Source organism: Lepisosteus platostomus, chromosome 20, assembly GCF_059453375.1.
Source record: "Lepisosteus platostomus isolate fLepPlt1 chromosome 20, fLepPlt1.hap1, whole genome shotgun sequence".
Taxonomy (NCBI): Eukaryota; Metazoa; Chordata; class Actinopteri; order Semionotiformes; family Lepisosteidae; genus Lepisosteus; species Lepisosteus platostomus.
Window position 1 is genome coordinate 17184416 of NC_142630.1, and position 23618 is coordinate 17208033.

At 47.2% G+C, this 23618-nt stretch overlaps 2 protein-coding genes and 1 long non-coding RNA gene across 4 annotated transcripts in view; 1 reads left to right on the forward strand and 2 right to left on the reverse strand.

Annotated features, from left to right (window-relative positions):
- Positions 1-14417, forward strand: part of hsf4 (heat shock transcription factor 4) — a 99874-nt gene extending 85457 nt beyond the window's left edge. The window contains exons 3-14 of the mRNA XM_088613975.1: positions 112-220; positions 500-627; positions 1185-1309; positions 2668-2743; positions 4390-4457; positions 6288-6387; positions 7723-7847; positions 8310-8504; positions 9526-9631; positions 11747-11812; positions 12155-12261; positions 12932-14417. Of these exons, the coding sequence (XP_088470101.1) occupies positions 112-220; positions 500-627; positions 1185-1309; positions 2668-2743; positions 4390-4457; positions 6288-6387; positions 7723-7847; positions 8310-8504; positions 9526-9631; positions 11747-11812; positions 12155-12214 (1158 nt within the window). The 3' untranslated portion in view covers positions 12215-12261; positions 12932-14417. The remainder of the gene's footprint in view (positions 1-111; positions 221-499; positions 628-1184; positions 1310-2667; positions 2744-4389; positions 4458-6287; positions 6388-7722; positions 7848-8309; positions 8505-9525; positions 9632-11746; positions 11813-12154; positions 12262-12931) is intronic.
- Positions 14418-14616: 199 nt separating this feature from the next.
- On the reverse strand, positions 14617-21180 carry ogfod1 (2-oxoglutarate and iron-dependent oxygenase domain containing 1). 2 transcript variants are annotated; one of them, XM_088613972.1, is made up of 13 exons: positions 20943-21180; positions 20543-20691; positions 20320-20366; positions 20117-20217; positions 19879-19995; positions 19690-19781; positions 18617-18745; positions 17964-18077; positions 16788-16867; positions 15769-15989; positions 15341-15478; positions 14981-15039; positions 14617-14800 (listed from the first exon to the last, which is right to left on the reverse strand). In XM_088613972.1, the coding sequence occupies exons 1-13, from the start codon at positions 21106-21108 to the stop codon at positions 14639-14641; spliced, it is 1575 nt and encodes a 524-aa protein (XP_088470098.1). In that variant the 5' UTR covers positions 21109-21180; the 3' UTR covers positions 14617-14638. The 2 variants fall into 2 exon arrangements, with proteins under 2 accessions (XP_088470098.1, XP_088470099.1); XM_088613973.1 differs by lacking the exon at positions 18617-18745.
- LOC148644681 (uncharacterized) lies at positions 15996-16773 on the reverse strand. The gene is made up of 3 exons (XR_015928697.1): positions 16673-16773; positions 16395-16553; positions 15996-16291 (listed from the first exon to the last, which is right to left on the reverse strand). It is a non-coding gene; the product is annotated as an uncharacterized LOC148644681 (long non-coding RNA).
- Positions 21181-23618: the final 2438 nt, after the last annotated feature.

The following is a 23618-nucleotide window of genomic DNA, read 5'->3' on the forward strand; positions in this document are numbered from 1 at the left end:
TCTTCTGGCTAAATGATAACAACAGTCCAGTTAATTGAGCTGCAAGAGAAAGCAGATGAGCCCTCATGCCAAGAGTAGTAATTGGCACATTTCCTTCTGTTCACTCCACAGACTGGCACCAGCTTCCATGTCTTTGACCAGGGCCGGTTTGCCAAGGAGGTGCTGCCGAAATATTTCAAGCACAACAACATGGCAAGCTTTGTGCGGCAGCTGAACATGTGTAAGTATTTGTGACAGGATTCCTGTTTCTCAGAGGAGGGCTTTCCCGACACCCAGAGGTGGTCCGAATACCTGGGCTGATTTCCTTGCAGTGCTTGTTTTCCAGTCCTGTGGGGGGAGGGGGTTCCTGTGTGTTTGTGGTTGGGTTGAGCAGTCCTGAGGCAGCTGTAGCTGTATATAGACGTGAAGCCAGTAAGACTGCAGAGACCGGGGAGAGTGTGTGCTCTTGAGCTGGAAGAGCTGCACGCGCCCTGCGGTGTCAAGGTCTTCTCCTCTGCAGATGGCTTCCGCAAGGTGGTGAACATTGAGCAGAGCGGCCTGGTGAAGCCGGAGCGGGACGACACCGAGTTCCAGCACCTCTACTTCCTGCAGGGACACGAGCACCTGCTGGAGCACATCAAGAGGAAGGTCAGCCTGGCCCACACGACCCTTGCACATTTAAAAACATGCACCTGGGCTATAACTTCTCTACATTCTCTTGGCCCTGCTGGACATCCTGCCTGCTAACTGTGCACTATTTTTTCACCATGGGCTCACATGTCATGTACTCTACTGCACACACTCCATCCTGGTTCCCTACAGTATGAATTGATGTGAGGTCTCCAACACAGAGAGAACAGTCAGCCCACCTGGATCCACTGTAATTGAGGATCGCATGCAGCTATTTCCTGAATGATCCCAAGATTTAAGCTTCTGCTACATGTCTGGCTCACTTCTAGCCCTTTGGTACAAGAGCAAATGCTTTACTGTGCTCTTGCTATGATTACACTCTTCCCAGAATCTTTCCCCCGCTGCTACAGTAGACATTTCTAAGGGTGATGTTAATTTGTTTGCCCAGCACTGTCGGTTCATTTAGTTCCTGTTCAGGTAGTTCCTGTATTATCGGGCACACTTGATAATTGAAATTGCACCCCAAGCTGTTTTTTGCTGTTTTAGGACAGTATATCTCTGTGCTGCTGTCTCAGGTGTCCGTGGTGAAGAGCGAGGAGACGAAGGTTCGGCAGGAGGACCTGAGCAAGCTGCTGTACGAGGTGCAGGTTCTGCGGAGCCAGCAGGAGAACATGGAGTGCCAGATACAGGACATGAAACAGTCAGTGGCCCCAGCCATTGCCTTCATTACCCTTATTCCCAGCACAACTTCTGTGGGAGCAGATGAACTAGAATCCACTGCTGCAATTACATATTTTCTGTTTATTCCCATGGAAAACCCAACCAAAAGAGTGCAGGAATCAGATAGGGAAGTGTTATCATTGAGAGCTGCATGTTTTGGACTTACTGTGATATACTGGGGTGATATTGCCTGCAGTTATTGGGGCTCTTCTGGGAGGTGGCATGTTGGTCATTGTCTTTGATGGCTCAGTAGAACAGTCAGGTGAGCGTCTGACCCTGTGACCTGCCGAAGCTGGAGGTCAGGGTGCTCCACCGGCTGAGGCAGGCGCCAGGGTCACACACCACTGCTGTTCTGGGATCCAAAGCCCAGAGTGTGGAGTGGCACCAGGTTGCACAAAGTGGCACAGAGTCTTGCTCGGTTTCACAGGGTCTCACAGGGTCAGGCCAGGTCGTGCAGATTCATGCAGAGATGCACAGTGGAGGGTCCTGGAGGCAGGAAAAGCTACACTGGTGGTGTTGTTACTCAGGGTGGTAGAAAAGAGCTGTGCACTGAGCCCATTGTATATCTGGAAGTGTGTGAAAGAGGGATGACCAGCCCTGGACCTGGAGAGCCACAGTCCACCAGGTTTTGTGGGTCAATCATACACTTCTGAAGATTTGGAACATTTTTTTTTTGCCACGGAAGCAGATGATTTGTAAATTTAAGTATTTTATAGATGGAATAAAATTACCAGAGGAATAGAAATGCCATCACCCTGAAGCTTTCAGGAACCATGGATGACCATCACTTCATTAAGCCACTTAACCTACTAAATTGATGCAATCCAGTAGTGTTCTAGGTCTGTACAAGGTGATTATTTAAGGATGACCTACAAGACCTGCTGGATTCCAGGAAGAGGCTTGATTACTAGATTTTGTTAAAAAAAAAAGACATGATCAAATTTGGACTTTTATTCCCCAGATTTCTGTTTGTCCTGTTAGTGATTTTGCAATTCTGGGCATGTGATGTGTTCTAGACCGCTCAGAGAAGTGACAAAGACATCCTCTCAGAAGCCCACTCTGAGCCCACTTTCAGGCTTTCCCTGCTAGAATAGTTGAGATACAAAACTAAACACTACATTCCCTAATTGATATAACCCTTAAAATGTTGCAAATAAGGGAATAGGATTAATTAAAAGAAAACAGCGACCACTGTCCTTGAATGTATGTTGTATTCTTATCACTTTATATTCAGACTGTAGAAAATGCCTGACAAGCGGAGACTCCTTATTCCATTGCAAAGGCAGCAGAGCTCTGAGGCTGTGCAGTGGAGCATTAAAGTGTGTTTCTGTCTTTCAGCCAGAACGAAGTTCTCTGGAGGGAGGTAGTCTCCTTAAGGCAGAACCACACGCAGCAGCAGAAGGTCATGAACAAGGTGAGAGGGGAACTCTGATGTGACAGTTTGAAGGGCTTGGCATGGCATGTACCCTGCGCAGCTTTAATAACACAGTGACACCCCCTTGCTTGTAATGCTGTTACAATGTCACATTCATGGCTGTTGTGATTTATAAATAATGATAGGTCTGCTTGGATTATCAGTTGGTTGACAGTAGCCCATCTGTATGTGTCATGAATCAGTGTTGTACTCGTTAGTTACAGGGTGGGCTGCCATCTTATCAACTGAGTGCTGGAATGTCCTATATATCTGTAGCACTCCTGTTGCTGGGCAAGAACATGCAGGGGATTGTGCAGATCCTGTCTGCCTACAGGTGTTGAATCACTGCCTTGTATGGTGACCTGCTGACCCTGTCAGTGCCTCATTTTTCTTCTGCAGTACACTCTTGTCACATGGGTATGGTCTTCTTCTGTGTCCTGGTGTCACATGGGCATGATCTTATTCTGTGTCCTGTTGTCACGTGGTCACATGGGCATGGTCTTCTTCTGTGCCCTGTTGTCACATGGGCATGGCCTTCTTTTGTGTCCTGTTGTCACATGGGCATGACCTTATTCTGTGTCCTGTTGTCACGTGGTCACATGGGCATGGTCTTCTTCTGTGCCCTGTTGTCACATGGGCATGGCCTTCTTTTGTGTCCTGTTGTCACATGGGCATGACCTTATTCTGTGTCCTGTTGTCACGTGGTCACATGGGCATGGTCTTCTTCTGTGCCCTGTTGTCACATGGGCATGGCCTTCTTTTGTGTCCTGTTGTCACATGGGCATGACCTTATTCTGTGTCCTGTTGTCACATGGTCACATGGGCATGGTCTTCTTCTGTGTCCTGGTGTCACATGGACATGGTCTTCTGCAGTGCACTCTTGACACATGGGCATGGTCTTCTGCAGTGCACTCTTGACACACGGGCATGGTCTTCTTCTTCTGCAGTGCCCTGTTGCCACACAGGGATGGTACACTTGTGCTGGCGGGTGTGCAGAACTGGATAACATCTAAGAACTGGCTTCCCTATCCCAGTCTACACTGACAACATGTTAGTTAACATGGTCAAGACTGTAAAAGAGGTGCAAGAAGACAGGTTTTCTGTCTCTACCTGGATGGTCTCTTGGGGCAGTCCTATAGTCCTGGGACAGTCGTATTACCCTGCTGTTCCGCATGATCCCTGTTGTTTTCCCCCTGGGTCAATTTCACCATCACGCTCACCATCTTCAAAATCTAAATAACTTTCAAATCAAGTTTGCGACACTGGGAATGTGATTACCTATAATTAATCTCTACTGACACATGAAACATGCCTACTACAAAAATCTAATTGGTAGGACAGTGACTGAGAATGCTAGAAAAGTTTCCTTATGACAGTGGAAAAACTAAATGCCTGTAACTAAAATGTAATTTAAGTTGGTGTGAACAGCATGACAGGTTATTTTGTTGAATTTTAACAGACATGTATTTCTTTCATTACTCCTAAACTTGTCAAAATCAAAAATTCACTAGTGATGAAGAAATTCCTGATTGTGATTTGTACTGCCAAAATGTCATCATGCCATCATGTCCATTTTAATACACTTCTGCCTCTTTCTTGCTGAATCACAGCGTTTATTAACTCCTGATTCTCCTGTCTGTTTACAGCTGATTCAGTTCCTGTTCAGCCAGATTCAGTCCAATGCACACAGCAGTGGTGGGATGAAGAGGAAGCTGTGAGTATGAAATCAGTGTGAATGTGTCACCTGACCACCTGCACAGCACTGCAGCTCTGCTGAAAGGATCGAAGCGCTGAGTCAGATCTGCTGACTCGCTCCCTTCACAACCCCCTGTTGAACTGCACACATGGCTCTATAGAAAGTGCCCTGTCAGCTTGATGTATTTTAGAAACTTAATGGACACAAAGCTAAAACTAGTGTGCCAATATGAAAACATTAACTGTTTTAGGAGATGTGTTCATCATCCAAGTATCTTAAACTAAAAAAAGTTTTCTTTTTAGAAACTAGAAATTGCCAAGAATATCCACTTGTGGGTGCTAAATTTACTACTGTGGTCTAATGTACAGATTTGGCAACCGGTATCAGTATTGAAAATTGAAAAATTTGGAAAAAGATACCTTGAGTAAAAAAGTGTTGTCCAAGTACATAATTATAATTTCTGAAAATATTAATTTCCCCAATACCTATTGCATTACATTATCATTATCATTAGTATACCATTAGCATACCATTAACATTCGACCCACATGTGCAGCATACTGTCAAAACATCTTTTTTTCACCTTAGAAATATCGCAAACTACGCCCTATGCTATCATTAACTGTGGCTGAAAAGCTGATCAACATATTTGTATTCTCCCACATTTACTGTAATGCTCTACTCGCTGGGGATCTAAATCTACTTTGAACAAACTGCAGTATGTCCAAAATTCAGCAGCCAGAATCCTGACCAGGTCTAGTGCAAGTGTTCACATTACTCCTATCCTGGAGTCCTTGCACTGGCTTCCGGTCAAATTCTGTGTAGACTTTAAAATCCTCATGCTCACCTACAAGGCTCTGCATGGCTTGGCACCTCAGTACCTGTCTGAACTTTTATCGCCCTACTCCCCACCTCGCAACCTCCGCTCTTCAAATTCTGCCCCCTTACTGTCTCCCAAGCCCGTTACATTGTATGGGTGACAGAGCCTTCTCCTGTTATGCCCCCAAGCTCTGGAACTCTTTGCACAAGGATATCAGAGAGTAACCTTCTCTAAACTCCTTCAAATCCAGAAAAACCCTTTTTTCAGAAAAGCCTTTACTTAACTGGTTCCATTCTTCACCTCTCTGCTCTTCTTAGTACCACCATCCACGGTCTCCTTTATTGTTATTGTTGTATTGTTGTAATTTGTATATTGTAATTGTGTCTTATCTTGTGTATTCTTCTTAATTATTGTTGTATTCTTCTTATTTATTGTTATTGTCATCCTGTAAAGCGCTTTGAGAAGCCACCTTTAAAGGCGCTATATAAAATAAAGTTTATTATTATTAGTAGTATAAGTATGATTGTGATATTCTAATAAAATATCAGAAGACATTTGTATGATGTGAATGGTGGTGTGTCTTATTAATCATGGCCACCTTAACTGTTGTTAATATTAGTTGTAGGCAGGTCCTTCGTTGCTGATGCACATTGTGTCGCTAATGGATTGTGTCCAAAGCTGCAAGAATTGTTGGCTGTGAAAAAATCACCTCAGACCCCACTCACCCAGCTCATAATCTCTTTCAGCTTCTCCCTTCTGGAAAACTTTTCAAACCCCTCCTCTCAAGGACTGCCCGCTTCAACCTCAGCTCCTTTCCCACTGCCACATGAGCTCTGAATTCATGTTGAACTCTGAATTCCTCTGTATAATTATGCAGCTACAGGGAAAGTTGTTTACATATGTATGTGACGATGTTTGTTTTGTCTTCTGTGCTATTTAAATTTGTACTATCTATGTTGTATGTATGTCTCATTGTTGTGTGGCAATAAAGAATAATCTAATAATCTAACCTAACATCTCTCACACAGCCCTCTCATGCTGGATGATGGCTCCCCTGTTCCCCCGGCCTCCAAGTTCAGCCACAGTTTGCCCATGGAGCCCCTGCATGAGCCCTACTTCATTCAGTCGGTAAGGAGTTCCAGCAGCAGAGGGTGAGCCCCTGCGCTCTCAGCAGACAGACCCCCCGAACACTGAGACTCCAAGCGCTTGCCGGTGCATTGTGGTCACTGTGAGAGCTGAAAGGTTTTACAGGGTCAATGCCGGCAGATTAACTTTTTAAATCCTACATTTTTAACGCTTCACAGTGAAGCACTTTTCAGAAATAAATGGAAATCTGTCATCGGTTCAGTAAGTCATTTCAGGTTTTTGGGGCGACAGGCACCCTATGTACTCTTTTCCATTACCTTCAGCCTACTTTGTCACCAGGTCCCTTCAGGTGATGCTCTTGGGCCTTGTGCATAAATGACAGCAAGCCCTGGTCTTCCCCTGGCCATCAGGAGCAGCTCTATTACTGAACCAGATGGTCATCGCAACAATACCTTTTAAAAGGAGTCTTTGCAAAGCAAAACAATAAAGCCACCCCAGTATTAGCAGTAGCCTGTGTTCACAGGAAAGGTACAGCATGGAAGGACCAGACAATCTGCTTCCTCAGAGCTCTGCAAGAGAGCTCTTGAAAGAAAGCCTGGAGTTTCATTTCAGGAACTTTTTCCACCCACTTAAAGACATGCAGCTCCTTGTCATACCTAGCAGTAAAATATCAGTATTCAAAGAACAGCCCTTATTCCTACACAAATGGCTGCAGACATATTTTATTATTTGTTTTCTTGAATAGATTCATGCAAATAATGTGATTTATAGGTACATTGTTAGGCACTGGTGTATTTAAATGGATGGGGAGATCTGCTCTCCTCCAGACCACCAGAGGGCACTGTGGCTGCAGATAACTGGCTGCCTGCTTACTGCTATCTGGACTGTATTTTTACCTTGACACTGAGTATGGGTTTGCCCTATCATGTAGGTGAGTGTAAGATTGCTGCAGCTTCAATATAGTAATAAAGCAAGCCATCTTATTTTGTTGTTTTGTCCATCTTGTTTTCTTTTTCTGGCCTGCCACTGTGATGGACCTTGATGGATCTTTTCCAACAGGTAAGTGCTCAGCTTTTCCTTACTCTAATAAGTCAACACCAAACACTGTGTGCAGGTCTCAAAATGATGCTCCATGACATACCAGTTTCTTTTGAAAAAGCAGCTGAAGAACTAGCACAGCTTATAGTGCAGTGACTTGTCTTATCTGAGAGAGCCTCCGGTAAAAGCAGTTTTGACCTATCTTAGCTCACAGTTATTCACGTTGTTATTCAGATAGCATGTACCATAAGGTGCCCAGTGGAGTGGTATAGCTGTGCCCCCCCGGACTGTGAGACTGGTGTAAGAGAAGCAGCTGACATGGCTTTCCCCTCTCTCCAGCCAGCTGCAGAGGCTGCCTCCTGCTCAAACAGCGCCGCCCTGGTGGGAGGACCAATCATTTCGGACGTCAGTGACATGTCTCAGCCAGGTGCCCTGGGCATGCCTGCGCAGACTGAGGAAAGCAGGTGAGAGGATGCTAAGGATTGTGAGGAAGATCCTGTTCAGGCTGAAGAAGACCCCCTCTGCTATGGCGGCTGGCTCTGGGCTCGGTGGCTGTGCTATTATCTGCCTGTGCAACACGTGGCATTACAGTTTCTCAGACCTGTCACAGAATGCTGGATCAGGCTGCTTTCGGTTTTTCTTCCCCGAGAATCAATTTTCGTATTTTTGAAATACTGATTTCATAAGGCCCAGGAGCTATACAAGGCTTGGCTATACTAGGCATTCGTCCTGTGTGCAGTCAGCTGTAGTGTTGTAACAGAGAGTGATGAACAGTGAGGCTTGAGATGCCTCCTGGCTATGGAGTCTTAGTTACACTCTCAGCACACACTGAGTGTTTATTTGGCTTGCGGGACGTTTTCACAGCAAGCCCAGGTCACCCCCAGCTGCAGCCCGTCTCTAACCCAGCCCGTGCTGTGTGAGTGCAGGGAGAAGTGTCTGCTGCTGATCAAGGAGGAGCCGGTGAGCCCGGGCCTGAGGCCCCGGCCGGAGGGCATGCCCCTGGGCTCCTGCGACGTGTGCGCCGAGCCGCCCGTTCTCCCTGTCGCCATGGTGCAGTCCGTCCTGGAGGGCCGAGGGTCCGGCACTGCGGAGAGGAAGGGAAAGAGGCCCCCCCTGAATAGGTGAGCGCTCCCAGGAGCCCCCTCTGCCACCACCTGCCAATCGACCCGTTCAGGGGCTCAGTCCTTTTACACTCGCCAACATACCGGCTCTTCGGGATTTTTCAGACCTGACAGCATTTTTTTTTAATTTCGACATAGCTAGTTACAATATATGTTTTATGACGACAAAAACAAATCAAAGATGCGAGACATTTCACTGCTACACTTTGGGAGCTAGTTACAGAGCTTTATCGTTTATATGGCCCGTAAACTGAAAACAAGTACGAAGGGGAAAGAAACAAGTATGAAGAGGAAGGCAAGTCAAGAAAAGTGCCTGATTTGGAGGTAAAATTGCGATTTTGAACAAGTTAAGGGGTTGGATGATGGTGACCAGTTTGGCTTTATGTACAGTATGGCAAGAATAAATCTTCAATTCATGCAGTTAGAGACTGAGAGAAGACTATTCGTGAGAGCTATGCACCTGCTGTGTTCCCTAATGGATCAAGTTATAAATGTGTTCCCTGCATTTGATCATTATTCAATTTTATTTGATCTATTTTGTGTACTGTATGGTACTGCATTTGCTGTATTACCATTTTTGTAATACTTTAAACAACATACATACACACTCTGATACACTTGTGATTGATTTGCCTTAAGGGAGGGGAATAGGAAGGCCTAAGGAGGGTGTTCTGATTATATGTGATTTTGGGTATACACACCATGTAACTTAACTACCAAGTGAAGCACGAGACTACTGTACTAACGTTCTGGAATGATAAAGACGTTATGAGAAGACAGATGCTAACTTGGTCACTAGTTTACTAAAAGCCTTTAGGATAGGTTTCTTGGGCTGTCAGGTGCCTTGTGTGAATGTCTGCTGCCATGGGGCTGAAAGGGTGTATGTACAGTATGGTCCAGTTTCAGAGTGTTGTGCTTCTGTAAGCCTGTCGGTGCAAGGGAGGTGTGAGCTTCTCGCCCTGCTGGGGGTGCTCTAGAGCACATACTGATGGGCCCTGTGCCTGCTGTGTGCTTGCTTCAGGCCAGAGGTGCTGGAGAGCGTGGAGCATGTGGACATGAGCCTGGAGGATCTACAGGTGCTCCTGCGAAGCCAGCAGCAGAACCCTGAGCCGTCTTCTGCCATTGACGTGAGTACAACTCTTACAGGACGTGATCCAGGTCCACCTGTATGTCAGACACTTTCTTCATTGACATTTAATTATTTAACTCCCCCACTGTAGCAAGTGAATTATATGGGTAGATGCTCTCAGTTTGCCCGTTGGAAGCATCCGACCCATATCTTCCTCATTCCATGTTTTGGATGAGATATTAATAGACATTAATGAGAATAATGGCCAGCGGCCATATGACCCTGCAACTAACAACTGGCAACCCACTGAAACTAAGCAGGTGTGAGCCTGGTCAGTACCTGGATGGGAGACCTCCTGGGAAAAACCAAGGTTGCTGCTAGAAGAGGTGTTAGTGGGGCCAGCAGGGGGCGCTCACCCTGCCATCCATGTGGGTCCTAATGCCCCAGTATAGTGACGGGGACACTATACTGTAAACAGGTGCAGTCCTTCGGATGAGGTGTAAAACCGAGGTCCTGACTCTCTGTGGTCATTAAAAAATCCCAGGGCGTTTCTCGAAAAGAGTAGGGGTGTAACCCCAGCGCCCTGGCCAAATTTCCCATTGGCCCTTATCAATCATGGCTTCCTAATAATTCCCATCTATGAACTGGCTTCATCACTCTGCTCTCCGGCCCACTGAGAGCTGGTGTGTGGGGAGCGTTCTGGCGCACTATGGCTGCCGTCGCATCATCCAGGTGGGGCTGATGGTGGTGGAGGGGATCCCCATTACCTGTAAAGCGCTTTGAGTGGAGTGTCCAGAAAAGCGCTATATAAGTGTAAGTTATTATTATTATTATTATTATTATTATTATTATTAAACCAAGCTCCCGACTAACTGGTCATTGAGGATCCAGTGGCCCTGTTTGTAAGAGTAGGGGTGTTGGTGTCCTCGCTAACCTCCACTCTATGCAATTTGGCTTCCCTGAAGTTCATCCTGAGTCCCATTGGTGCAGCAATCTCTCTCTCCTCCCCCTGACCTGTGTGCTTGGAGGCTGCATGTCAGAGGGGGATAAAGTGGGTCCCTCCTGTATGTAAAGGGATTTGTGAATTCAAGAATCCTTATGCTAATTATTCTCCCCTTTCTCTGTAGAGTTGTTTAAAGTACCTATTTTTCCATGCCCTTATTTATTCTACATTTGTATACTGAAGCATCTGCAAATCATTCTCTTCACGAAACAGTAGATTAGTGACCCACAAGGTAACACATACAGCACACAGGCAATCTCTGTCAGTACACCACAGGAGTGCACATACTGCACAAAAGCCCCAGTCTCATTCCCTCCATTAGCTGATTCCGTTGAACTTTAAAGAATTAAACAGATTTAGAGGCTAAACTAACTAATCGTCTATTACACTTCTGCTTTACCGAGTATCAGAATGCGAACAGGGACTTGGCCTCCGTCGGATGGAAATTGTATTTGAAATGATGCTTTGATCCAGTTAGCCATAGATAGGCTTGTGTAGTTGGGCTTCTAGTTCTGTTTCTAGAACACTCTGAAGAAAAAACAATCTTCAAAAGTATGGAGCTCATTCATGGAAAAAGTGATTTAGACTTAGACTTAGATGCTCCTGCAGGATTAGTGCCTTGAGAGATCTGGATATCACGCACAATTAAGCAGATTAAGATAATTCCTAAAGTGAGTGTGATTGATATTGCGTTCATTACATGGGGAGTGAGTGGCACTGTGCACAGTAAGAGAAGAGAAGACTCTGCTCTTAGAAAGGTCTATCGGCTTCCGAGCTCTGCCTGACCACAGTGGTGGTCTCAGTGGTGGTCACAATGTTTCCCTCAAACATTCCCGTATGCCTGTCTAGAAAGGAGTGCGATTTAATCCTGCGGTTTTAAATCATGGACAGGAGGGGGTTGTAAAGGAGGATCCACAGTCCCTGTGTTCTGATTGTCCTGTAGATGAACTCCACTGTTCTAGAAAATAAAATTAAATCCTTTGAATCCTTTGAATAAGAAGCACTTATAAGCAGCCCTCTGAGCCAGTTTTCCCCATGTCTATCTGCTGTACTCTCAAATTGTCTTCATTCTTTTTTTTCAAACCTAATGAATTATTATGTTTTCCTGGGCAACACTGCAGACTTTTCTTACTGCAGCTGTGTGATCAATCTGTGAATTTTCCTACACAGCCTTTTACCCCCGGCCTGCCTCTGAGCGAGTGGAACTTCGCAGACGTGGACACCAACCTCAAGGCGGTCAGTAGTCCGATACTGGACATTCCCAGATAGTCCAAGCACAAGCCCAGGATACTTCCCTCACACCAGAAGCAGGCTGAGCAGCCAAATGTTGTTTCCTCTTTCTGATTTTCAGTGTGGAGTTCAGACTCTGTGTGGTCCTTTGCTTTGTGTGGTATTCTTCATATTAACAATACCAAGAAGCAGAGCTTGAGACAAAACTGTAAATTATTCACTGACATCCTGCAGGTCAGACATTCTTGCCCTCCCAGTCATTGTGTGTGCGATTCTGCAGTGCATCTGTAGTTGAAGACTCTTTATCCATCCCTCTAACATCACACACTTATTGTACTGATTTCACAGTACATGTTTCAGCCCCAGGACTCTGACACATTCACCATGGCTGGTTGCGAAGAGCAGTGAGCTCCCGAACTGAGTTCTGGAATCAACTGAGAGTGGAAAGAGTGAAGGTAACGGCTTCTTTCCTTTTAAACCACACAATACACAGTGATATCGCACGTTTTGATATTACATCAAGGTCATGATATTTTTGGTTTTGTCTAAATGGCACTAACCTCTGTACAGTTAGCCCTCCACTATGACTGGCACTGTAATCCCTGCGCCTCCCAGTCCCTCCCTCCCCTGTGACTGGTCCTGTGTTAACCCTGCACCTCCCAGTCAGTCCTCCACTGTGACTGGTCCTATAAACCCTGCGCTTCCCAGTCAGTCCTCCACTGTGACTGGTCCTGTAAACCCTGCGCCTCCCAGTCAGTCCTCCACTGTGACTGGTCCTGTAAACCCTGCGCCTCCCAGTCAGTCCTCCACTGTGACTGGTCCTGTAAACCCTGCACCTCCCAGTCTGTCCTCCACTGTGAGAGGCCCTGTAAACCCTGCGCCTCCCAGTCTGTCCTGTATGCATGAGTGGCATCCTGCCTGGCTGCTGCAGGAGAAGAAGGCTGCAGCAATGGAGCGGCCTTCGGAACTGGGAAATCACAAAGTGGTTCTCCCATCTAGGGCACATACTGACCTTTTTCTGACACTTTCACCTTTTTTTTCAATAACAGCATTTTAAACTTTTTTCTTAAATGGTCTGAGAAATAAACACCCCAGTAGTCAAACTGCATCTCGTGTCTGATCTAGGACAGACAGACTCTCCGCCGTGAGGCCAGCCCCTCGGAGGGGACAGGTGCCGCCTTGAGGACTTTGCTTTTCAAACCCAGTAAGGACGCACCCTTTGTTGCCCGGCCTTTTATTTTTAATTCTAAAGCCCTGAAGTAAAGGAAGCGCACTGGACTTGCATGTACAGGAGCTCCAGTCCCGCTGGTGTGACAGGACACACGGCGCCGCAGGAGAACGGACCGCAGGGCTCAGTGGACACTCCTGCACCCGCAGCGCCGCATTAGGACTCAGAGCCCAGACTCCAGTGAGGTGTGTTCTGCTTAAACTGGGTCAACATCATTTCAGAAGCACAGAAAATATTTCAATTAGCACTTACTTTGTAAAATCTTTTGCACAAAGGGTGTTGGCCTTAAGAGGGTTTCTGCTTTTAAGAGGTAGGCAATTTGCAGCAGCAGGCTTACACTGTATGAAGCATGTTTTTAAATCTCAGAACACAACTGCACTCTGACCCTGTATTAATCCATTCCAAAGTGGACTGGCCTGCATGGCCTCCTCTGAGTGGGGCAAATGGGATTCTGGCTATTCAGTTGTTGATTTATATTTTTCTTGCACGAATGTATCTTTGTATTTAAATATATATTTCTAGAAAATACAATCCTATAGCAATATAACTTTTGTAATTTCAGTATAAGGTTTCAAGGAAAACTATGTTTATAGACTTCAGATTTGAAATAAGTACAAGACCATATCTTGCTTTTTTGCACAGTGTCCATATTCTACCTGTATACTGCGATTTTCTTTGAGGGCCAGATACTTTAATTGTGCAATAAGAAGAACCTTTGCTGATCTCTTCTCCTGACTTCCCATCTTGTCTACGAGGATGACTGTCACAGTATAGTTTAAGGCTCAAGTAAAGCATCAGTTATTTGCAAATGTTATTTGCTGGCAGGAAGAGGGCTCAGTGAAAACAAAGGCATTGCACACAACTGGCAGTGTGGGTGGCAGTTCAGAGGTAATCTGGGCTCATTTAGACGCCCACAGAGCATTACTTTTCTGTAGGACTTGGGGTCTGTTTAGGTTAGAACATTTCTCACTTGTATCTGATTGAATGATTCATTTTTGACGTTATGTAAACACAATACTGTGCAATACTGCTAATTAGTGAAGGTTGCAATAAGGTGACCACTGGAATGTACTAGCACTGAGGGATCACCAGCCAACGTTCCAAACAAATTGCACTAGGAATGCAAATGTAGTCCTAGTAGGTTTATCACAGTTAGCTCTTGGTTATGCCTCTGGAAGGTATTTTGGCTTGGTATGAAATGGTTGCTTACGTGTGCTTTTTTAAAATCCCACAACTGTTTGACAATTTGTACAGACTGGCCTCCCTGAATGTAAAAGAATGAAAGAAGGTACGAGTGGCTTTCATGTGTAATGCCATTTTTCAGAAGCGCGATCAGTGCTGTTACAACATATATATAATTAAATTTTTGTGTAGAAGTAGCAATCTTGTGTTTAACTGACTTCATCAACAGCTGGGAAATGTAAATATTTGTGCAAGAGTCTACTGCCAGGGGGTTTGAATGTATGACATAGAAAGGATTGTTTTTTTTTGCAGGTTAGGCTGTGCTCTTCAGCCCCAGCCTCTATACTAGAGTCATTTTAGTGAACGTCATGCAGGTCCCTCGAGGAACGAGCCCACACGGTTCTGGATTTGTGTCCTTTATGTCACTCGTAGTACACGAAGGAAAAGCGGTAAAAGCTCTGTGCGTGAGGACTTCGTGGAGGCTCTCCCAGGCTCCGGTGATTAATATGCTTGACGAACCTCAGGGTCTCCTTGTCTCTGTACACCAGCCCAAGGGAGTTGTTCTCTGGGAATATCGTAAGGAGCTGGGAAGTCAGATGAAGAGAAATGTCAATGAAGGAAAGTCAGCGGTGTGGTGCTCTGGCCCACCTGACCCACTTCGCTGACGGAGCAGAAGTGGGTCAGAAGACCCACCCAAGCAGTTTCCACCACCCCCCCCCCAGCCCTGCTCTGCCCCCGCCTCTCTGAGCGCACAGCCAGCTCACCTCCTCATCCTCTTCGCTGGCAATGTAGGATGTAAATCCTCCGAACTCTGGCTGCCAGTCTGAAAGCAATACACAACATGACTAAAAACACATGCTTACAAGTCCCCACCTCCCTCTGCTGTCCTACTAATTACTATTTAATAGTAATAAAGCTTACTTTGGCTGAAACTTTTATTCAAAAGCGCCTGGCACTGGCACCTGTTTATGTCGCTGGGTGTTTCAGTTGAGCACCTTGCTCAGAGGTACAACAGCAGCGACTCTGCAGGGATCCGAGCTCACAACTCTCCAGGTACGAGGCCAGAACCCTGCCCCCTGCCCCCTGAGCCACATTGCCACCTTGTCCTCTCAGCACACACTCACCCTCGCAGCCGCAGTGCAGCAGCAGGTCCAGGGCGAACTCGGAGTTCTCCAGGTCGGTGTCGTGGATGAGGGTGTAGTCCCCATGGCTCCAGCGCTGCAGCTCCCCCCGGCAGACAGGCACGCCGGGCACGCCGGGCTCTGGGGACGGGAAACAGTTGCTTGTTAACTCTGATCTCCCCCAGCTAAAAGGAGACTCGAAGTCATCACACACACCAGCCACTCTTCTTATAAAGCCAGCATTTGTGACGATAATAAAAATAATAATAATTATAACTAATAATTGCTTACACTTATATAGCACTTTTCTGGACACTCCATTCACCAATGTGCAGCACTGAATATAGTGCTGCTTGGTATCTCGGTCATGCAGTCAGTCCAGTGCACCTGTAGCAAATAACTTTGGAAAAGCAGCCTAGAATCTCTCTCACCCTCGCAGCTTCCTTCTGGGTGAACTTCCCGTTCAGCCCCAGCCGGCTGCCCCTCATCGCGTGCTCCGTCCTCCTCGTCCTCCTCGCTCCCCGAGGCCAGGAAGTGCAGCTTGAGGCCGGTGAAGTTGGACAGCAGCAGGAAGAAGGGCTCCGAGGACAGCAGCTCCCAGCACTGGCTCACACACGAGGGCAGCACAGCCTCCTCGGCCAGCCTGTAGCACCTGCACACAACACACAGGGCTGCCTGTAGCACCTGCACACAACACACAGGGGCTGCCTGTAGCACCTGCACACAACACACAGGGGCTGCCTGTAGCACCTGCACACAACACACAGGGGCTGCCTGTCTCGCCTGCACACAACACACAGGGGCTGCCTGTCTCACCTGCACACAACACACACAGGGGCTACCTGTCTGACCTGCACACAACACACAGGGGCTGCCCGTCTGACCTGCACACAACACACACAGGGGCTACCTGTCTGACCTGCACACAACACACACAGGGGCTACCTGTCTCGCCTGCACACTGCACACTGCACACTGCACACTGCACACTGCACACTGCACACTGCACACTGCACACTGCACACTGCACACTGCACACAGGGGCTGCCTGTCTGACCTGCACACTGCACACAACACACACGGGGGCTGCCTATCTCACCTGCACACTGCACACAACACACACAGGGGCTGCCTGTATCACCTGCATACAGCACACAGGGGTTTCCTGTCTCACCTGCACACAGCATACAGCACACACAGGGGCTGTCTGTCTCACCTGCACACTGCACACTGCACACTGCACACTGCACACTGCACACTGCACACTGCACACTGCACACTGCACACTGCACACTGCACACTGCACACTGCACACACAGGGGCTGCCTGTTGCACATATAGCCACTGAGCTGGGTTCGTTGTGTGTCTCAGCATTAAAATTAATACAAACTCTCTCACAAAAAGACCACCTACAGCCACTGGCGTAGAGCGGCTCTCAAGCAGTATCTACCTCTTGTTGGGAGGTCCCCTTCTCACCCACTCGATGTCTGTCTCTCGCAGAGCGTCGTTCACCATCTTAAACTTCTCTTCCTGCAACACAGCGAGGTGTCGTTTCAGCCCTGAGTGCTGGGCGGGACAGCACCAGACCACCCAGACCAGCGGTGGCCACTGTCTCAGCCCGGCAGTGGCCCATCATGTCTTACCTGAGAGGCTCGCAGCAGCACTGCTGTTTGGACCACTTTCTACACTTTTTAGACTCACAACAAAATAACAGAAATCATAGTCCAGTTTTTATCATCTCAAACAGAAACCCGGCCGAGGCTCGTGACACAGACTGGCAGCGACAGCAACTTTGCTGCAGCTCTGACAGAAAGTTGATAGTGATGCTCAATAAGGCCAGTTGTCAGACTCCAGCTGTTAAGATATCATTGTTGTGCAGTATAAATAAATAGCTGTTTTTATATTATGTGAATTTTATTTATTTAAATGTTTAAATTTCTAATTGAAAATCCATAGTTCAGTCAGAAAACTGAAAACAATAGGCCTGATTATCTCATCCAGCTAACAGTTTGAAAGAAGAAAACTATTAAGTGTAGGACTTTCCATTAAGCCCAGGAATAGCCTGTAATGTTATTTATGTTCATTAAGATTCTAGAATTCCCTAAATGTTTTTTTTTCTAGTGCACTGTACAGTTATAACCAATATTTAATTATATATACCAACATCCTGTTTGCCTTTTTACCACAGCATATCTAGAGGAGAAAATGAGTCAAGATAAACACTTCAGCCCTTTTCACAGCTAGCTTCCAGGAACTGTCTCACAATACATCATTTATGTTACCTTACGTAACATATTTTATGTTTCTGCAATCTGCATGTAGTACTTTGCACTTGCCTTCATTAAACGTCTGTGTGCAATACTTAAGGCACAGCTCCTACAGCCAATGCAAAGAAAAGAAATGATCTACATCTCCACACATCTGCAAGGCCAACACGCAGGAAGGATCTGCACTGCACAAAAAGAACCATTGAGGTACCGCTACTTCCACTGTCTCAGTAACACACACATCATGTGTCCAGATAAATGAAAAAGATTTGTTTCCTGTCTGTTTGATTTAAGTACAGTACTTCCATTGTAGCCAATTAACATTTTTCTATTAAAAAAGTAGGGGAGAAGATGCTCACCTTCAGAAAGTTTTTCAGGAGGATCTCAGAAGTGTCCTCAAACTCCTCCTGTACCTGGGCCTGGTACGCCATGTCCAGATACACTGGGTTAATCCACTCGTACAGCAGCGCCTCCTGCAGAGAGGGAAGAGACACGCGGGCTGAAGGCATGAACAATGATCCAGGGCTCGATAAAACACTGAATGCACACACCTGAGTTTTTCAGCTTAGCATGAATAATAATAATAATAAAAAATGAATAATAACTTTTCATGCATGAAAGTGGAGCAACAGTCCTCTGGTAGGTAGGTTCTGCAGTTCAGTCTGACTGGTTCAGAACGGCTGCACAGTTGCAGGACACATTTCACACTTGTCTGGACCAAATAACTGACACACTTCCATCGTTTAGATTGTCATTTATGATATCAAGATAACTGCAGACTCAAACGGCCTGTAATCTCGTTCTGAACCTTCAGCAGTGTGTCTCATCCCTGCTGTCCACACTTTTTAGTTCTTGTTCCTTTTACTTCCTGAATCTCTTTCAACCATTAAGGGAACAAGAAAACCAGAATGGACAGCTTCAGGCCTGCGTGGCTGGTCTCTGCTCTAACTGCTCCGTTGTGCCACACTGCTCATCCCTGTCCTCTCTGCTGGCGGGGGGAGGCTGCACTCACGTCCCGCGGGCGGTGGGGGCTGCGCGCCAGCGCGGGCTCCAATTGGCGCGGCGGTCTGTCCAGGGAGCGCCCGTGGAACCAGCCGCTCACGGACAGGCGGCCCTTTCCCTGCAAGAGCACTTCCGAGACCTGCGGAGGAGCAGGGGGGCGGCCGTCAGTCAGAGCGGAGCTAAGCGGCCAGCCCGCCAGACCCCACACTGGGCGTCACCAGGGTCTCTGACTTAACACACGGATCCGCGCACCAAACAACCTACAGAGTCGCTTCTCTTCACCACAACAACCCATCCATATGCCAGCAGCCATATCACCCTGCAGCTCACAACTGGCAACCCACTGAAGCTAAGCAGGTGTGAGCCTGGTCAGTACCTGGATGGGAGACCTCCTGGGGAAAAAAGGTTGCTGCTGGAAGAGGTGTTAGTGGGGCCAGCAGGGGGCGCTCACCCTGCGGCTCATGTGGGTCCTAATGCCCCAGTGTAGTGACGGGGACACTATACTGTAAACAGGCGAAGTCCTTCGGATGAGATGTAAAACTGAGGTCCTGACTCTCTGTGGTCATTAAAAATCCCAGGGCGTTTCTCGAAAACAGTAGGGGTTTTCGCCAAAACCCCTCCTGGCGTCCTGGCCAAATTTCCCATTGGCCTTTATCAATCATGGCCTCCTAATAATCCCCCTCTATAAATTGGCTTCATTATTCTGCTCTCCTCCCCACTGATAGCTGATGTGTGGTGAGTGTTCTGGTGCACTATGGCTGCCGTTGCATCATCCAGGTGGATGCTGCACATTGGTGGTGGTGGAGGGGAGTCCCCATTACCTGTAAAGCGCTTTGAGTGGAGTGTCTATAGTGGCTATATAAGTGTAAGTAATTATTATTATTATTATTATTATTATTATTCTGGGCATCCCTCAGCAGAAAGATGGGTGAGATTCTGCCATCAATCAGCTAACGAGCAACCTAATGAGCTAGAGAGGTCTAAACTGCTCTGCCCACGTGCTTCCTCCCCTGCACTGTGCTCCTATCCCTCACGCTGCAGCTGGGCTGAAGGGAGACATCGAGGAGCGAGTCCACACCTCACCTGGTGGAAGGAGACTGGCGAGACCTCAAACAAGACTAAGGTGTTCCACGAGGGCACCAAGGACTTCACTATCTGCTCGGGCTGATAATTCCCTGAAAACAATGAATACAAAAGTGATAGAAAACTGCAATTCGGCCCCCAGCAGATTTAAAGCCACAGCCAAGTGTCCCCGGTCTCTTGGACTCTTACTGTCTGTGCCGTACAAGTCCAGAGTGCCTCCGTCACTGCTGTCCCAGGGAGGGACCAGATAGAGAATGAAGGCTACCCTCCTCCCTTCCAGCTCGTCGTCATGGCACAGCAGCACATCTGCAGGGGACACAAAGACTCGTGGGAGGCGGAAGACAGACGCGGCCCTTCCTGAGCCCAGCGGCTGAGGATCTCTTCCACCCGCCCAGGGCACGCGCGCGCCAGCATCGCGACCCCCCACCTGTGTACTCGTACTGGGCACAGGAAATGTCCACGGTGGCCTCCAGCTCCACCTGCAGGACGTCTGACAGCCAGGAGCGGAACTGCTGGAACAGTGCGGACCTGAGGAAGCACACGGGCAGACGCATCACGTCTCCAGCAGCTCCTCGGTGTAGCGCGTTTTCACATGGGTTACAAGCTTGCCTCGGAGTGCTCAGAGCTCACCTTAAACTGGCAATGTGGGCATCGTTCCTCTTCTTCAAGTCACCCGACTGTCAAATTAAAAACAGGACGTTTTAACTGCTCAGTCCTCAGAACCTGACAGGCAGACATAGATTCACAGAAAGACAGACATGCAGAGTGGCTTTATCATCCCAGTGTTTGAATCTGTTGCGGTGCCACTGGGATCGCAGACCAGCGCGTCTCTATGTACTCCTCTTCTTTGTACCTGTTTGAATTTGTACAGGTCGTTGGACTTCTCCTGGAAGCTGAGATCCAGAAGCTCCTGCCGAAGACCCTCCAGGAAGCTCTGGCTCTGGAGGAAGTTGCGGATCACGCAGTGCGGGAAGGGCTGGCAGTCCAGCTCGATCTGTCCCCCTGCCGGAGAAAGCAGCGGCTTAGAACTGGGCGCTTTAGGGCGAAATGAAAACATTAAGCTGCGCACTGAAAGCAAAAAGGTCTTATCCTAAAGCTAAAGGGTGTCCATAAGGCTGAGGGGTGTCCAAGTCAACGCCACCGATAATAACGGTGTAGTCCCTATGAGATATACGATAGTGAACTGCTGGCTTACACGGTACAGGCAGTTACACAGTGCGCTCCGGACCCCGGTGCCAGCCAGCCGCACTCACCATGTGAAAAGCACTCTTTCTTACTCCACGCCTCCCTTGTTCTGTCTTTAACCTCCGCGTCTTCAATCAATTTAAAAAGCTCCGCTGACGCTTCTCGCCTTTCCTTCTTTTTCTTCTTATCCCGATCCTGTGTCTCATCGTCCTGTTGCCTTCTTTTTGAACTCATTCTCCAAGTTCTATCGTCCTTTCACACGGAGTCCAGCAAGTCGCAGCTTAACCGCATCACATTTGGAGTTACAGAAAGATACTAAGAACTACAACACCCACAATCCACTTCGGCGGCATTCGCTTGCATTCGCAAGCGCGATGGAATTAAATGTACAGAACTTGAACTTGAACTTTATTGCCATATGTAACCGTTACTGGTACAATGTAATTCTTACTTACAGAAAGTCTCTTGATTGTAAAAACAAGTGTAAAAAACAAAACAAAGTGCAAACAGTGCATCAAGACAATATACAAACGAACAGTAGACAATGTGCAAGTAAACATGTAGACAGTTTGAATGTAAACCATACAGACGAGTAAACAATGACTGGAGATGTGCAATAGATAAGAAATCATAAAGAGGTAGATGGTGATGGTGTAGGTGTGGTCCAAGGGGGATGGCTAAATGTGTTCGCCAATCTCACTGCTTGTGGATAGAAGCTATTGAAGAATCTAGTGGTAAGTGTCCGTAATGCTCTTATATCTCTTGCCTGAGGGCAGTGGGGTGAAGAGCTCATGCCCGGGGTGGTGACTGTCCTCTGTGATGGCCAGAATTCTACCACGGCAGCGGTCCTCATAGAGCTGTTTAATCTTTGTGAGACCGCAGCCGATGATCTTCTGGGCCATATTGACCATTCTCTGCAGTGCCTTTCTTTCTTGCAAAGAGGTGTTGCCATACCACACGGTGACCCCTTTGGTGAGGATGCTCTCGATGGTGCAGCGGTAGAAGTTCACCAACACATGTATTGGCATCCCCCATCGCTTGAGGCACCTCAAGAAATAAAGGCGCTGCTGAGCCTTCTTCATGATAGAGTCAGTGTTCACAGTCCAGGTTAGATCTTTAGAGATGTGATTTCCCAAAAACCTAAAGCTGGTGACTGTTTCCACTTCTGTTCCATCAATGCTGAGTGGGCTGTGAGTGTGTGGCCTGTGTCTCCGAAAGTCCACTATTAGCTCTTTCGTTTTCTTTACGTTCAAGTCCAGGTTATTGCTATGACACCACCTAAGCAGCTGTAAGACTTAATCCCTGTAAGTGGACTCGTCATCATCACTGATCAGTCCTATTATAGTGGTGTCATCTGCAAACTTAATGATGCGGCTGTTGCTGTGTCTTACTGTGCAGTCGTGAGTGAACAGGGAGTACAACCTTGGACTCAGACAGCAGCCTTGTGGGGTTCCAGTGCTCAGGATGAGTGGTGTTGATGTTTTATTGCCTATCCGCACCACCTGTGGTCTCTCGATAAGAAAGTCCAGCAGCCCGTTGCAGACAGAGTTGCACAGACCTAATCCCCTGAGCTTTGTCACCAGTTGACTGGGTATGATGGAATTGAATGCTGAACTGTAGTCCACAAACAGCATTCTCACATACGAGTTCTTAGTGTCCATGTGTTCCAAGGCTGTATGCAGAGCCAGGGAGACAGCATCATCCACTGATCTGTTGTTCTGGTAGGCGAACTGCAAGGGGTCCAGGGACTCTGTGATGGAGGAGTTGATGTGTGACAACAACAGCTTCTCCAGGCATTTCATCACCACAGATCATTCAGGCATGTCACTTTTGCCTTTTTGGGGGTTGGAACAATAGTGTTTTTTTTAAAGCAGGTGGGGACCATGGACTGTGACAGGGAGGAATTAAAGATGTCAGTAAACACTGTGGCCAGCTGGGCTGCACATGTCCTCAGGACACGAGGTGGTATCCCATCAGGCCCTGCAGCCTTACGGGTTTTCACCCTGCTCAGAGTCTTCTGCACGTCCTGCTCTGAGAGTTTCAGAACAAACTTGCCTTGCACACTTGGGGTCTTCTCAGCATTGCCCCTGTTCAGAGCATCAAAGCGGGCATAGAAATGGTTCAGCTCGTCAGGCAGGGATGTGTTGTTCGTGTCAATCTCCTGGCTGCAGCCCTTGTAGCCTGTGATTGACTGCAATCACTGCCACAGCCTCAGGGTGTCAGCGCACTGTGTTTCAAGCCGCACTCTGTAGCTCCGTTTGGCGCGTTTTATGGCTTCCTCTAATGCATACCGTGATTTCCTGCACAGCTCTTTCTCCCCCGATTTGAACGCGGTGGATCTATTTTTTATTTTATTGCGAATGTCGTTGTTGAACCACGGTTTCTGATTGGGAAATGACCTAATTTTCATTTCTGGTACACAAATGTCGGTGCAGTATTTAATATAGCTGGTGACCACGTCCGTATACTCATTTAAATCTGTGTCGGGAGCTCTGAATGCGTCCCAGTCTGTATTATCAAAGCAGTCTATTAACCTGCTTTTCGCCTCCTCAGACCAACAACGTACAGCTTTATAATTTTAGATGTGTTCAATTATAAATAATCCTACAAGCCTCAGTTATTAGACACGTGCAGCCTCTGCACACTACCATACTATTACTGATACTAAACATTTAATTTGATTAATCAGAATGGATAAAACATTTTATTTTTAATAAGGCTTTTATGGTGAGGTAAAGGTGTAT